This window comes from Simochromis diagramma, unplaced genomic scaffold, assembly GCF_900408965.1.
Source record: "Simochromis diagramma unplaced genomic scaffold, fSimDia1.1 OVJJ01000603.1, whole genome shotgun sequence".
NCBI classification, from domain to species: domain Eukaryota; kingdom Metazoa; phylum Chordata; class Actinopteri; order Cichliformes; family Cichlidae; genus Simochromis; species Simochromis diagramma.
The window spans coordinates 9,704,358-9,721,297 of record NW_024387414.1 but is presented as its reverse complement, the minus strand read 5'-3'; the positions used below and the strand labels follow the sequence as shown (position 1 = coordinate 9,721,297).

General features: G+C 38.1%; 1 protein-coding gene across 12 annotated transcripts in view; it reads left to right on the top strand.

Annotated features, from left to right (window-relative positions):
- The window catches only part of celf6 (CUGBP Elav-like family member 6), a 154,218-nt gene that overhangs the window by 123,196 nt on the left and 14,082 nt on the right, over window positions 1-16,940 (top strand). For 10 of the 12 annotated variants that reach the window (XR_005693214.1, XM_040012129.1, XM_040012136.1 and 7 more), the window contains 5 exons: window positions 730-879; window positions 2,027-2,089; window positions 2,657-2,737; window positions 6,533-6,676; window positions 15,693-15,842. Coding sequence is in view for 11 of the 12 variants with exons in the window: in XM_040012129.1 (XP_039868063.1) it covers window positions 730-879; window positions 2,027-2,089; window positions 2,657-2,737; window positions 6,533-6,676; window positions 15,693-15,820 (566 nt within the window). In the remaining variant the exon portion in view is untranslated. The remainder of the gene's footprint in view (window positions 1-729; window positions 880-2,026; window positions 2,090-2,656; window positions 2,738-6,532; window positions 6,677-15,692; window positions 15,843-16,940) is intronic. The other 2 variants (XM_040012130.1, XM_040012135.1) reach the window with 2 other exon arrangements.

Sequence of the window (16,940 nt, the reverse complement as noted above, 5' to 3'; positions counted from 1 at the left end):
GTTACGCAGAAGTCTACCGTTCTTTACAGCGCTGTCGGCCGCTGTTTTTTTCCTTTTACTTACTTCCGAAAAGAAAACCTAATTTCTGCTGTTCAATAGGCTACTGAACAAATTTAAACTTTTTTAAATTATGCAAAATCCCAAAAGGCTTAGCCGTGTCTCTAATAAAACCTCTGTAACTTTGCTTTGCTTCACTTCAGCAGCATTAGGTAATGTTAATACGCTGATTACGTTTTCTTTCATTTTTGATCTACTGAAGAATATTTTTAAGGTTATCTGCTATAAAATCCAAGGCCAGGAAAGTCGCCTTCATGCTTTTCTGTTTTATCCTCGGCTACTTTGACACAAAGGCATCTGCTGTGATGCTTACACCTTTGATAAAGTCTCGCAAGTGTCAGCTTTCTTTTATAGAAATAAAAATATGGAAATGTACTGATACTTGATCAGAATTATAATATTTCTGACTGTCTGAGGCAAAATTTACCCGATTTGAATCGAATCGGATTGAATCGAATCGTGGATCGAATCGATTCTAGAAATCAGTGACGATACCCAGCCCTAGTCAAAATGTACACATCTGTGCCCATTAGATGCATGTTATATTGTAGTACAGGTGAGAACATGTATTTTTCACTACAAGAATATACTTTTCTTGAACCAAATTTTAAGCTTGTAGCATGTGTAGCCTACACCCTGCAGTTTTCATAATGACTCTGTATCTATTTGCAGGCACCAGCACACCCCCAGGCATCTCTGCCACAGCCGTGCCCAGCATAGCCACTCCTATTGGGGTCAATGGATTCAGTGCCCTCCCACCTCAAAGCAATGGGCAGCCCACATCCGAGCCCATTTACACCAATGGTATTCACCCTTACCCAGGTGAGAATATCTAGGTTTAGCTGAGTCTTGAGTCTGTTCTGGGCCTGGACACTGTTAGCTGTTAGCACTGACAGTGTGTTATTTTTTATTATGCTTCTGTTGTACATTCACCCAGCAACAGCTGAAAACAAATTTTCCTAAACATCTAAACAATGTTAACAATTACTGGTTGAAGATTGGTTGAAAAGTAAAAGGACACAACTCAGATAAAATTCAAACCAAGCACCTTCTGTGTGTGTATGCATTTTTGAAATAAACAGAAATACCTCTTAAACAGATATCTATTAATAGATATATCCGCTTATATATAATCTTTTTAACCAGATGTTGTCTTCTTTAGCCTTGCCAATGTCCTGAAATTCTCTACCTTTCACTCATCAACCAAATTTTGTTATAAGTTTTGAGCATTCAATTTTGCTCAAAATTGTGATTAGCCACGATTTTGGAATTTTCTTAAAGTCCTTGGCCAGCTCACCAGATTTACCACAGAAAACAATATTCATGTTGGTGCATACTAGAGCTACAATGCAAGTTGTCAGTTGTAACAACTTATATTAGTTCATGTAAAACTAAAAGTTCAAAAGGCTCTTTTAAACTTCACTTTCTGATCATATTTTTTTCAACTGAATTGAAGCATTTAAGGCTTGAGGGTCAATCAACAGTATCTTTGACAGATTTCTGAGAAGCCAGCCCAGTATCATGATGAATCCATCAGTTCATCCATCAGTCAATTATGGCTAATTTGATATGTCTCAGTCTGTTCTCAGCTTCTTAATGTTGCCTTGGACTGATTCCTGAAAAATTGACAGACATTCACTCTCCACTTTTGCATTATGCAAAGGCAGCTGCAATTGTAATGAACTACAAAGTGGTTTGTTTGGCATGTAGTTAATATTTGATGCAAACATCTGGGACGAACAGGCATTTTGAAGAACTGAAAGACATGACAACCCAAATTTCTCTCACTCCCTGTGTGATCTTACCCCCCGATGTTTCTCTGCAACTAACCACAATTTCTGTCGTGCTGTTTAACATTCTCTCTATTTCTCTTTGTCTGTGTCCATCTTGACCGCTATCTATCCTCTCTTTGTCTCATTTACTTTAATTTTGCTCTTTGTTGTCTGTCTTTCTTTTCGTCTCTGTGCAGCACAGAGTCCAACAGTGACCGACCCTCTCCAACAGGCTTATGCTGGCGTCCAGCACTACGCAGGTGAGCTGTCTCTCCTACCTTCACTACTCCCTCACTTCCTCCATCTGTCCCTTTGCCTCTTCCCTCTCCCATTCGGTTTGTCACATCAGCAGGCACATGACAGGTAGCGATTGCCAGATGACTTGCCAGTTTCCTCTTGGATTAGGCTACATTACATTAGAACTGCAAAGAAGATTTTTAATTGACTTGATATACACCCACACAAAAACCCTAATTCTAAAAGTACACCAAGAGCTGAGATTTTTAACCTACCATAAGCCTCCTGGATGAGAGATGACACAGACCTGTCGTGAGCACTGCTTTGTGCATGACATCAGCTCTCATTAACATGGTGTTAGTCTTACTCCCTTTCTTTATGCGTCTGCTTAGTTGAACTTCCCCTTTTACCATTCTCTTTGTGAAGTGATCTGCCAGCCAAATGAGCCCAGGCTCCCAGTCATCATGCAATTTATTTATGCAATGTCTAGAGGACACAAATGAACAATGGAATAATGATTTGAGTTTTGTTGTGTCAAATATGAAAATGGAGATGTGAAAAACTCCACTCTGGTTCTCCCTTTGCAACAGCAGCCTACCCTGCCGCCTATGCGCCAATCAGCCAAGCGTTCCCCCAGCAACCAACCATCATTCCCCAGCAACAGAGGGAAGGTAAGAGCGAGCAAGCGCGCCCACCCAAGATAAAAGGTGATAATTGCCATGTTCCATTCTAATGTAGCTGCGCTGCTTTGAATTAGCGAGGGAGGGAAAAAGCTGGCTGGGGAAAATATGAGAAAAAGGCTCCCCATTTAAAGAGAAGAACATTAGCAGTGAGATGGAAAGTTACTCTGTCATTATTCAAAAACTGCACTAATTCAAACTCGCAGTGCTGGACTGCTTAATCAGTCCATTACAATGTGTTTAAGTGGTTATAAATATTCATCAGATTAATTAGCTGCATGCATAATCATTTATTACCATTCCTAGTGTAGTGTTCGTTCTTATGGCACGGCATCAGATATAATAAAGTATAGGATATACTGTGACGGTAAATCACTCTTTTTGGCACCATTTGTCAGTCTCAATTATTCATCTATATGATTATATGAGACAGCGTAGAGTGGTATGAATAATCAATATATGGACTTGAAACTGAGTGTTTCCAGCATTGCCTGGAGGAAAAGTTAGTTTATGTTCATATTTTGTCACTAGTGTGTGCGCATGACAGGGTCACTGTGGCGAACTGTACAAATGAAAATGAATGCACGCATACTTATCCACACAAGTTGCATGCTTGCATAATTCCACAGTATAGAAGAAACATAGAATCGTTAAGGCAATTACTTAACATCTCCCAGTGATGCATTTGAACATTTTAATAATTAGCAAGAATCATAGAAGTCACATTAATGCAAATACAGACAGCCAGACTCATAGGCACACTATCACACAGCTCTTCTCTGTTTAGCCAGTGGCCTGTCTGAGTTCTGGTCTCCTGTGGGTTTTGGCTGGTGTCCCAGCCTGTCTCGGGCCACTGCCGCAGTCTGCAGCCCTTCCATTTAACAAGATACATTTAAACCTGAATACACAGGCAGAGTCAAACTTCAGCTTCATCCTTCCACTGAAGGCTAGCAATTTGGATTCAGTCTAGTTGTGTGTGTGGTATGTCAACAGTAATAGTCCTTCAAAATTATAATTTTATCCAGCAATATCAACACTAGCCTGTTAGGCACCCCAGTATTGTATTTTAATTCAGTATTGCAAAACACACTGACAGTAATATATGTCATGTCAATACACTGTTACACTGCTGTTAAATCAACCACAAGGATAAATAAAAATGCCTCAAATTTTAACCACAGTATACAACTAATTCTCTATTATGTCAAAACAAGAGATTTGTTGTTGTTGTTGTTTTGTTTTATATTCCAGAGTTTGGTGCATCAATCTGACAAAATAAGAACGTTAAAGTTGTTTATTTTGTGGTATATGTTTCTCTAGAAATATCATTGATTTTCAGTATTACCAACATGATATCGATTAGTTCCACATACTTATCCAAACACCTGGTACCTACATAACACTTAATGCATCTTTAACTACCAATTGTGTGCAAAACATCAGTGTGAAATGACAACTAACTCCTATTGTTCAGCTTAAACAATAATGCTTTAAGTAACGTCAATTGAAGCCGTTCCTTATTTTACAACACTACTCCCCTGAACCTGAAGAGGGACAAGCAGAGTGACACCAGGGAGGTCTGGAGAGGCAAGAGGAAAGTGACTGGTTACATGCCTAGCCATCAAACAGTAGATAGGGAACATCAACATGTCCATGGTTCCATGTCCCAGTTGTTTTACCAATAGTTTCAAAATGAAAACACTGATGGCCAGTAACCCAGAAGCAACCATACCTCAAATTTATGGCCCTTGGATGTCAGTGGCTACAGGTTATAGCATTTTATTTATATAGCATCATGAAGGCACTAGTTAGGTCTTTACTGGACACCCCCAACTTCTCCATCATATACCTAATCCACCATTCAAACACCTAGGTGATTGCCACACATTCTAATGTTACTCTGGTGTCTTGGATCATGGAGTACTTTATTAGGCATCCTTGGAATGTGAACCTTTAGAAACTGTGTATGAGACAGTACTAAGGAGTATTAGATCACCACAGGAGACTGGCATGTTCCTTTTTATCATCATCTTATACTTTGGACACGAAGAACAACATAGACACCAAGGCACAGACACACCACCACCTTTATCTGCTGTCACAAATACTTGCTCTCTATTTTAAAACACTCATTTTTCTTAAGCTAATAATCTGGCATGTTTTGTTACCCACTGATCTAGCCGAAATATTACCAACTGAAGTCCCATAGCTCTCTCTATGAAGTGAATGTGAAGTTTGCACTTCCTATATCCCTCTCTATATACCTACTTTGCCACCTTCAGACAACTTACAGTAGCTGTTTTTCTGTTGCCAGGTAGAGGTACTCCATTTGTTCTGGGTAAAATAAATGTGCTATCACCTTCCTGTTTTGTGCACAGTTAACCTTTACTTTCAGAGGAGATTTTGTACCTAGTGCTAGAAAGAATGGCAGAGTAAGAGCCAGGCTCGTATGAAACAAGTGTAAATCCTGATGGTGCCATTATTCTCTAGTCGGTGCATTGTGCAATTAATCTTCGCTTCGTAGTGCTAAAGCATACAAAAAGTCCTTAATGTTTAAGTGTATTCTTTATAACATAAAGATTCATTAGTTACATGCTCATGCAGTAGCATACTGAAGTTGATTATAACAAAAACAACGGGGGATTATATTTGTAAGGCAAATGTGAAAAAAGTCCTCATGCACTAGTATTTTATTCTTTCAAACAAAAAGCTTTTCAAGCAAGCAAGAATTTAATGTGAACATTATGTGAAGCACCTAAATCTGTACAGAGAGAACTGAGATACAGTGTATAACTGCTTAAAAAAATTCTCACTCTGTCAACCAATATGTGTGTGTGTGTTCTCTATCTCAACGAGGCATAGTAGCACTGCAGCCAGCCACCACTGCAGCCCTCTTATCAGCCTTCTCACCAGACCAAGTCTCATCTCGTCATGCTATCACCCTGAGCAATGAGACAGGGAAGAAACCTAGCCAGGCAGCCAGCTGCAAGCTTACTGTCCCTGAGTCCATCACATTTCTCTTTCTTTCTATGTGTCCATGGCTCCCTCTCTCACTCTCTTTCCAGTTCATTCCTTCCTTTATCCAGATTGGCCTGTACAATATGTGGCAGCTGGTTGGATGAGTGTGAAGGATGGAGAGAGATTGGAAGACAGTCCTACTGTCACACAGTAATTGGGGCAAAAACTTGGCTTATGTCTTAATGTGTGCTCTGTCTCTTCTCTGTTTTTCTGTGTCTCAGTGCTTCACTTTTCCCAGTATAGCTGTCTCAGTCTTTTACTTTCATTCAACTTCTTTTGGGGTTATGTTGTTAAATCTGGCTATTTTCTTTTCTTTTCATTCCCCTATTTCTGCTTCTACCTGTCTGTGTGTTGCCATTTTCAGCACATGTACTCACACAAAAGTCAACTTTAACCGTTATAATCTGATTTAGTGAAGTGTCCCCTCTTTATGCAGTTATTGTATGAAATGGGGCTCTTAGAAAGATTCAAATGGAAACCACAAAAACAACCTGAACATACAGTTTGACCTTATAACACTAGGAAAAAATGGGATTAGGCTTTGTGTACGCCACAAATGCCACAATAACCAGGTTTAACAAAGCCAATATTTGTGCCACCGATAAAATAAACAGAGTGAAGTGCTTCCAAGGTTCCTGCATTACTGGATTATTGTCAAGACTGCCTTATAGTTATTTTTTTCCACCCATGTTATTATGGTCAGTCTTTCTCTCACCGGGCACATTACACTCCCACATAACCCTTCTGTTGTCTTTCCCTCATCACCAGGGCCAGAAGGTTGCAACCTGTTTATTTATCACCTGCCCCAGGAGTTTGGAGACGCTGAGCTCATGCAAATGTTCCTACCTTTTGGCAACGTCATCTCCGCCAAAGTGTTTGTGGACCGAGCGACTAATCAGAGCAAATGTTTCGGTGAGTCAAAAATCACCTATGAAGAGAAGGGAAAAAGAATTCCAATGATCCAATGAAATGAATGTTGTAAGGTGGCTGTGTTTGGTAATATTCTCATTTCTCTTGTTGCTTCCCTGCAATTAGTGTTTGCTTTTGCTTTTATTCCCACTGTCTGAACTAATCAAGCTGCAATTAACATTTTAAAAGTGTCGTTACATGCCACTGCACAGGGGAGCAGAGAGGGAGATCAAGGAACAGTGCTCCCTGAGTCTACCACACAGACATAAAAAGATAGTGGTCTTAGTAATGGAAAAGCCAAAAGCTCACTAGAATTGGTGAGCTAGCCACTGACCCAAGTGTCTCTCCACAGCTGGCATTTCATTCACACATGTATCCATCACACTGTTGATCACAACATTACGTATCATCAGTGATGGGAATAACAGCGTTACAAGTAACGGCGTTACTAACAGCGTTACTTTTTTCAGTAACAAGTAATCTAACTAATTACTATTTCTATTGTTACAACGCCGTTACCGTTACTAACAAGAAAATGCAGTGCGGTCGCGTTACTTTTTTTCAACAAACAAATGGTTTAAGCTGTGTTCAGCTTACCGCACTTTATATCAGTTGCAGGGAAGTAGCTGTACGTAATCTGGGCGCTACAGCTTTAAGCAGCTGCGCGCGCTCCCACGGACGGCAATCACTTTCTGGCAAACGATGACTTTTTGGCACAACACCTGGAGCTAAGGGGGAAAAACAATGGCATGAATGCTGCTGTTTGGCTGAGGAAGAATATAGTAGTCGTGGTAAGCCAATCACATGACCGCTTCAAGATGACAAAGCAATAAAGTGATATATACCAGTTTTTAAATCGTGCTAAGAGGGCAACTAAAACCAGAGTCATGATAAACAATATATAAGCGGTGTTTTTTTCTGAATACTTTCATCACGTTTACTGTCTAAGGATAGCGCTAGCAAGCACTCTCTGCTTATGACCAAAAAATAAAAAACAGCCCGTTCGTGTTGGTGGAAAAATGCACCATTTCAACCAATTAAAAAATGATATGGCAACATGACATTTGGTTGTTTAGGAAGAGGGGGAAGTTTTAGGAGTGATGGCGAGAGAGAGAGAGAGAAAGAAAGACAACAGCGAGAGAGAGAGCGAGTTTTAAGATGTGAGAGATTTGTGACGTTTAGCGTGTTTGGAATGTGTAGTTAATGTGTTGTCTTCTGTAGTTAGTGTGTAGTGTTGTGGATAGTTTTGTGTTGTGTGTCAGAACAATGAGGCGACCACTGTCTCCAGGTAGAAACAGGAGTGATACACCTGCTGCTGTCAGACCTGCAGGCTGTGCAGGTCAGGCTGTGATGTTCTCCTTTATAGTGGACAGATATTTTTGGAGTGGCACAAATAATTTGTGTGGCATCTTATTTAATGCAGAACATTTGATTGTTGCGTAAATAGTTTGAAATGGTTATTAAAAAGGGGGTAAAAGGTAAATGGCTGCAAATAACTGTATTGTTTGCAAAACTTGTGCATATGATTTTAAAATTGTCAATTTATATTTGCATTTCAAGTTATGAAATATGATTCATTAAACATGTTTGTGGTTGTTACAGTAAAATTTTAACTTTTTCTACACTGATTTTATGTTTTAGATCAATTGTGTTAATACAGTATGTAAAAATGAAAACGCAGCTGTAAATTCAGACACATGAGGTTGTGCTGATGATACCAAACAAGGCAAAGTAAATCGTTTTTAAAGGTGAAATGTAGAGGAAACATCAAAAGTAGTTAAAAATGGCCAATTATACCCTGGACCCCAGAGGGTTAAACTGTTTTGGGTTTTTTTTAAGTAATGCAATGGTTACTTTTCAAGTAACTAATTACTTTTAGAATCTTGTAACTCAGTTACTAACTCAGTTACTTTTTTGAAGAAATAACTAGTAACTATAATTGATTACTTTTTCAAAGTAACTTGCCCAACATTGCTCATTACCCTCTCTATCACACCATTACTGAGACAATTAGTATCTATTTCCCCTTTCTACAATTCCAAGCCTCCTTTACCCAAGAGAAAAGCATTTTCCCAGACTCCCACAATCCTCCAGCTGGGCAACCCAGCAGCATCATGCTACCCCTCGCTTGCCTCTCTCGCCTCCCACACAGCAAACCAGTTCATCAGGGTGGAGGCGGTGCAGGTGGAATCCATGGGCTTAAAGAGATAATAATAGACTGGTGTGGGTCTTGCTGTTGATTCAGTTGGACAGCAGCACTCAGGAGACAGGGAAAGAGAGAGAGAGAAAGAGAGCAAGAGAGACAGAGAGAGAGAGAGCTTTCCAGCATTGGCTTTCTTTCAGTTTCACTTCACCATGGCATGTCTGTGAGGCTTCCTCCTCTTTCCTCTCTTCTCTCATCTCTCCCTCTTTGTTAGACTAGCTCCCTGTGTGTCTTCTCCTATAAACATATGCCTCTCGCTATCACTATCTGTCAGTCAACAAGGGAGAAGGACAAAGGGGCGGCAACTTCATCAGCCTCCCCAGCTTCTTTTTCATAGCAAGTAATTAAGATTTTAGCTGAAAAATATCAATTCAACCCATGATTCTTTTGTGGCTTTTTAAAAAAAGTAATTTCTCCCTCCTTTTTATAGCAGGAGCCCCAAGGCTCTTTTGTAGGACATTAACAAATTAGGCAGAAGATGCTGTGCATTAGGGGAGATACGTTATTATGCATCTAAGAACTTGGAACACTTAATCTTAAAAATGTGTGAGTTTAGTCTTGATAGTGTGGTTAATGGTTGGAAATGTGTAAATACATTATATGTGCATCTACACACTGTACACAGCTGTATCACAGTGAATAGATTGATTGTCTGATAAAGTGTCTATTGAATGAAGAAGAAAATATACTTAGCTATCTAATTATGCAAAGCACAATTACAGTGGCTACCAAATAAGAAGCGCTCATCTAGACTAGGTGACCTTACTGTTAATTAAACAGAAAATGTTCAAAGCACTGTGGTGTGTATTCAAATTTTGGCAGGCTAATTATTTATATATGTAACATTTAAATAAAGCAGTCTGTAAGATGACATTTAGTTAGCCAAGATTTTTTTCTGTTTTTTTTTTTTTTCTCTCCAAGTGCTCGCCAGGGCAGAAGGCTACTTGTAAGCAAATGAACAGAAATACCATATGTATGCATGTGTTACCTTATTTTTTTGTTTTGGCATATTGTGAGAAGATAATCACAGATCGTCCTGTTACCCAAGTGTTTACAGAAAAGCTTGAGAATTTGAATGTGATAAAAAAGGAGGTCACTGGAGGCACACTCAAAGAATATGCTTACTTCTAAAGGATGTAACCTGGAACAGTATACTCGTAAGGGATTTCTAACTGTAAATTTAGTCTATTTAGTTTAGTGCATTTATTTGCAGTATGAAAAAATGGATATCAATATGTGATGTGGTGTGATATTAAACACTTGTGCAGGTGAGATGGAATATTTCACCTCAAAACAATTCAAACAATAAGATGACAAGAAATCGCAACAGATGCATGCTACAGTTGCATGTGCAGTCTTTTGTAATGTACTTTGGTATAATTGTTAACTATAAAATACATAATTTTACCAAGCTTTTTTAATCATTAATGAATTATTGAGTCTCAGAAATTAATAAAACATATATTAAGGTTAATCTGTAAACTCCATAGATATTCACTGATGAAGAGCTATATTATTATTGTGTGGATGCTTTAAGCATCCACACTATTGAGTTCCTCTTGGGACTTCCGTACACTTTTTGGCACTTAACTACTTCTGCAATTTTCAGCCGATTTTCACTGTTCAAATTTTAAACTATTCTGCTATTTCTGCTAATGTGTGCTATGTCTTTTGGTATTTTTCACTATTATACTTTTTAAAATATTAAGCTTAATTTGTCCCATTGAAATGAATGGGAAACTTCTGCAATTCTGCTAAAATTTGCTTGTTTTTGAAACTTAACTACTTCCTCATATTTTCACATAGAACAACCATTCAAACTTTAAAATGTTCTCTAATTATTGGGCTATTCAGGTATAAATCAGCTTTTTCAAATCTTTTACCGTTTTACTTTTATGCCTCTTAAAGTTTTCAGTTGCAAAATTGTGATTTTTCACAAAATACATACGTTGTTATGGTTGCTATGCACTTGGCTTCCAGTGTGCCACTGAAGGTTTTGCAGTCTTCTCTTCATGTCCGAACAACTTCTTGCTACTTGCTCAATTTTCACTCAACTTCCACAAATTATATATCAAAACGTAGGTATTTTTGCTGGCTTTCCCAAAATGTCACTATCATTGTTGTGGGATTTATAGAATTTTGGCAAATCTCCTCAGACCAACACAAAGTCGCAAAACTCTCCATAGAAAGTCAATGGAGAGCTTGTTCAAAATCACCGCTTGATTTCTGTAATGAGAGGCATATTCAAATCGTCATATCTCCTTAACGAAGCAAAGTTAAGACATGAGGCTTGTTCCAGTATATCTTCAGACACTCCTGACGCTCACAATTCAAGAATTATTTTCTCACCTATTACCGTTCTGAAATGAGTTAGACTTGTTTGAGGGTAGGAAATTTGTCCTTTGCTCAGATTTCTTTAGATTTCAAACTCTGGAAATGAACCACTTTTTTCTCTCGTCATATCTTTTTAATGGATTTCAACAGAGACCTGAAAATTTCCATGATTGTTCACCAAAGCCTGCTGTCTCTTACGGTGAAAGAATGATATTGATACTCCAAATAGATTTAGAGTTAGAAAGCGTTGTTTGAGGGCAAGTCAAGGCAGTTTTTGCTTTGCTCTACTCAGTTATGGTGCATTACAAGTCAAATATCTTTAATAATTCATATTTTAATGATAAATTGTCAACACTTTAAGATTCCCCCATCTCTTCTGAACAAAACGGTGTAAGAATGACCGTTCTAGCCCCTACGGTTAGGAAATTATGGTCATTTGTTTGAGGGGAGTCGTCATTATGAGAAATAGACTGCAAAAATCCTGTGTCTCTCTGTGCTGCGTGCACCTGTTTTGGTGGGAAAAAATGCACAGGCTCTCTGATTGGTGGATTCAAATTCAGCAGCTCCCAGGCTGCTTGACTGAGTTAGAAACTTACTTCTCTCTCCCTCTGTGTGTGTGTGTGTGTGTGAGACAGAGAGCGAGAGAGAGAGAGAGAAAGTCTTTTAATGGGATGATCTCATTGTAAGATTCAAATTCAATATATTTAGACTGGTTGACTGAATTGGATCTTGTGTGTGTGTCTCTGTTAAATATTTTTTTGCCGATTTTTTTCATTTAACAAGCATATTTGAGGGACCCTCAGCATGTTCAGCATTTTTTCAGCTGTCCGTTTTGCTTTTCCAATTTTTCTGTATAAGATATTACTACTGTGCTAAATCATACTATTTCTGCTATTTTATAAGATTTGTGCTAAATATAGTATTTCTGCCAAATATAGTATTTCTGAATAATTATAGTTTTTCTACCAAATCACAGTATAGTATTTTTGCTTTTTATAGGATTTTTATAGGATATTTATATTGCTTAATATAGTATTTCTGCTTTTTATAGTATTTGTGCTAAAACATAGTATTTCTACTAAATGTAGTATTTATGCTTAATCATACTATTTCCATATATTACTGCCAGGTCCCCAGGCAGCCAATCCTCTGTGAGGCCTGAGACATTCAAATTTACATATCAGGGCCTCCACGGCTTCCCAGCCAGCCAATCATATATGTGGGCTGAGGCATTCAAATTTGCATATTGGGGCCTTCGTGGCTTCTAAACCAACCCGTCATCCATGTCATATATCTCTAAAAATTCATATTTTAATGATAAATTGTCAACACTTGACGATTCCCCCATCTCTTCTGAACAAAACGGTGTAAAAATGACCGTTCTTGCCCCTACGGTTAGGAAATTATGGTCATTTGTTTGAGGGGAATCCTCACTATGAGAAATAGACTACAAAAATCCTGTCTCTGTGCTGCGTGTGTGCACCTGTTTTGGCGGGAAAAGTACACAGCCCCTCTGATTGGTGGATTCAAATTTATCAGCTCCCAGGCTGCTTGACTGACCTAGAAACTTGCTTCTCTCCCTGTGTGTGTGTGTGTGTGAGAGAGAGAGACAGAGAGAGAGAGACAGAGAGACAGAGACAGAGAGAGAGAAAGACCCTCTTTAGGGCAGCATCTCATTGTTTGACTGGCATAGACCCTGTGTGTGTGTCTCTCTCTTTACATTTCTGTATTTATTTATTTGCATTTCTTTTTTCCCCCACAGTTGAACAATAATTAGTTTTGAAACAGCTTAACCATGTTCTGTTTTTTTCTCAGCTTGTCATTTTAGTTTTCCAGTATTTTCACTTAAGTTATAACTATTCTGCTCAATCATAGTATTTGTTCTAAATCATTGTTATTATGCTATATTGTAGTATTTCTGCTAAATCATACTATTTCTACTATATTATATTTTTCTTTCTAAATATAGCATTTCTGCTATATAATTGTATTTCTGCTATCTTATAATATTTGTGCTAAACCAGAGTATTTGTGCTGAATCATAGTATTTCTGCCAAATGATAGTATTTCTGCCAAATTATAGTATTTGTGCTAAAACATAGTATTAATTTAAAATTACAATATTCATAGTTCATCACAGTGTCTCTGGTAAATCACAGTATTTCTGCTATGTTGTACTATTTTTCTAAATCATAGTGTTTCTGTAATGTTTAAGTATTTTTGGCTAAATATATTCTTTCTGTTATCTTATACTATTTCTCCTAAATTCTTATATTTTTGAGAAGTTGTCATGTTTCTGGTAAGTTACAATATTTCTGCTAAGTTCTGCTATGCTATTGTATTTCTGCCAAGTATTATGTTTCCTCTAAGATATTGCAGTTCTGCTAAGTTATTACATTTTAGCAAAGTTCCTTTGCTTGTGCAAAGTTTTTACAATTTCTGCAACTTTTCAGCTTTTTCAGCTAGTTTTTGCATACAGCTTCAGCTTTAAAGCATCCACACTGCATTTTCGCAGGAAATGCAAATTTTTCTAGTTATGGTTATTATTATGTTTGGTTTAACCCTGGGCTCTGATACAAAATTAGTCTTAATCCTCTGCATTCAGTCACTCGCTGTTGACTTTTAAAAAGTGATCAAAGCTTACCTTGTTAAGTGGAATTAGGCGGAATTAGCTTAAAAATACATTTCAAAAGGTCTTCTCAGAATGGCGTAACACATACGCACAGGAAGCACGTTAAATACGGTGCAAAAATGAAAACAAGGAGATGCAGCTAACCTAGAGAACACCTGAAACATCTTACCCTTTCTACATGTTTGTTTTTTGCCATTTTATTTTGCCTTTCAGTACCTCTTTTCTATTTTTAAATCAAGACGAGTTGCCTCTGCATGTTTGTTGTTTGCTTCAAAAGTGCACATATAGTACATTTACGTCCATAAACAGCTATGTTATATGTTCAATAAAAGGACATATAGATAGTTTGTCAGTACCTAAGAACATAAACTAATCATCACAGCAAATAAGCAAATAAACTCATTGTACAAAAAAGCATTACTGCATACTGCACGCCACTACTATGTGTGAGTCTTCTGGTCATCTCAGTATTTTGGGTGGATGGGGGGTAGGGGGGTAATGTAAGACTTCACTCCTGCAGTAATCTAATCTGTTCAACCTGGCACCTCGACTTAGTTTTTCCCTGTTGCTCCTCAGTGTGTGTTTTTATTAGAAATGTATAACATTACAAAGCTTGCAGCATTCTGCTGATATGGATGGTTGTGGGAAGAGCTGTACTTCAAGCGGTAGAAGTGTTTGGGGTTTGAGTTGTACTGCAACACACACTCCATGCCACATCACAGGAATGAAACATCAACCTCAAGAAAACAGTTTAAATCAGGAGCACACTCAAATATTGTTTATCCTTGTTTATTTTATGTGCCTGAATTCAAGAGTTTGCAGGGTAGTCTTTGTCCTTTTATATTTTACTTTGACCCCTAGAATCCTATCACCTATTTGGCATGTGGATGTAAATGTGAGGTATGGAGATTCATTAAAGCCAGGGATAGTGTAGGCATGGATGTGTTTGTAGGATTGGGAGGGGGATCACTACCAACTGACAGGCCCTTCCCTACTCAGTTTGTTTAAAGGGTTTGTAAAAGCAGCAGCCTTATCTCACCCGTACTGACAAAAGCCTGCCCTCTCCCCCCAAATTAAATTGGACCCATAGCGGTGTGATCAAATCAGTTGGCAGGCGGAAAATTCCGGCCGTCAATCACATAGGTGTCTGATAAGACCAGGCAAGGAGTCCCTGTGTGGAAAGCTGTGGGCTCATTCCGCCTCGACACCCAGGTGATAACTCAGAGCAGCAGGCACCTCCGTCCTATACACCTTGCTCCTAGCATCTCGTCACGTCCCCGATGCCCTTTGCTCCTTACTTAGATGCAGTCACATACATGAAAATATGTATACACACGCACACAGACACACACACACACACCACTGGTGTAGCTGTATGGCTCAACACACAGTTTACTTTTACAGGCGCAACATTTGCGCTACACATAATACAAGACTCCTTTTCTCTCTTTCATATCTCTGAACACCTTTTTTTCTTTTTTTGTTCTCTGTTCAAGTTGAACACCCAGTTTCTAATGGTACTCCTTTGCTTTTTTTATATCTGTGTTATTACGTTATTAGCCTTTCTGGTATTTTGTTTAATCTTTTTTTTTAATTCGGAGATTTTCAATTAATCGCCTGAAAAGCGAAAACAAAGAGCTATTGTTTTGCCATTGTTGGGAGTTAAAAAGGGTATTTTTTCCTTCTCTTGCTTCTTTCATCTCACCTGTCTTCCTCTTTGTTCCTTAACCGATCCCTTTCTCTTTTTCATGTCTCTCTCATATTCCCTATTCTTCTTTCTTCCTTCCTTCCTTTTTTCATTTTCCCATTTTCTGCCCCCATCTCTCTCCTGTTCTGTGTACTTGTCCCAGGCTTTGTGAGTTTTGATAACCCATCCAGTGCTCAAGCCGCTATCCAGGCCATGAATGGCTTTCAGATAGGCATGAAGAGGCTGAAGGTGCAGCTAAAGCGGCCAAAAGATGCCAACCGACCTTACTGACTCGTCTGCTATCCATACCCAGGTACAGTAACACCCATGCTATAATGTCCCATGCCATTCAAAAGCGTTTTACTTCACTTGAAAAAGGTATGGATGCGCCTTGAGGTAACTCCTGTTGTGATTTGGCGCTATACAAAATTGAATTGAATTGAATTTACAATATTATCAGTGCAGTACATAGGACACAATGCAGAAGATTAGAATGTTTGTGAACTTACTCCTGCAAATCTCAGTGTAACTTCTAATGAAAATGTTGATTGCTCCTAAAATTCAAACTTATTATTTGAGCAACTATAAAGTAATACTGTATACTTTCAATGCAGAAATGCAGAAATGAATTTAAAAAAAATTGTATAAATAAAGAACTGCATTTGAGTATTAACTGAGAATGTAATGAAATGAGCTACACAATGACATTTCCCAAGCTCGCTTTTATGAATTTCTCTGCTCATTTCAAATATTAAAAAAATGTGAAAGTGTGGGCTGCTTTTTACAGGGGGGTTATTGTACTGAGATGCGCAAAAAGAAAATAAACTCTCAACCTTCCGTCATTCCACCAAATAAAAATCCCATCATTGAATAAAATACTGAAATTTACAGAGTCATCTATATGCCAGACAAATTAGTCCACAAAATGTGTCAACTACTTACAGTCAGAAAAACATAGTTCTATAATCAAGATAATCAAGAAGTGTCAATGTTTCTAGATTTTACAGGACCTTTTCACAAAAACCTCTGGTGATTTCTGCCAGGTTTCCCTGCTGCACAGATTTATTTTATGTCTACTTCTGGGAGTCTAGTCTAGTCTAGCCTAACTTGGACCTGCAGGATGCTTTAGGGCAAATAAATGACATCATCAATACCTAGCTGTGCATAATTACCTGTCTACTGGATACTCCACTGGAAATCGATACAAGTTGTTTAGCAACAAATTTCCAAAAGCAATAATTTATCTCCTCAAATAGCATTAGACTTATGTCAGCTATTTGGCAATATACAAGCTGATCCTTTATCGAAGAAAAAAAAAATTATACAGTCAATTCAGACATCTAATGAGTATTAAGAGTAAGTGCAGCATGTTTAAATGTTTGTGCTCTATATTTATCAGTATTTGTCAGTC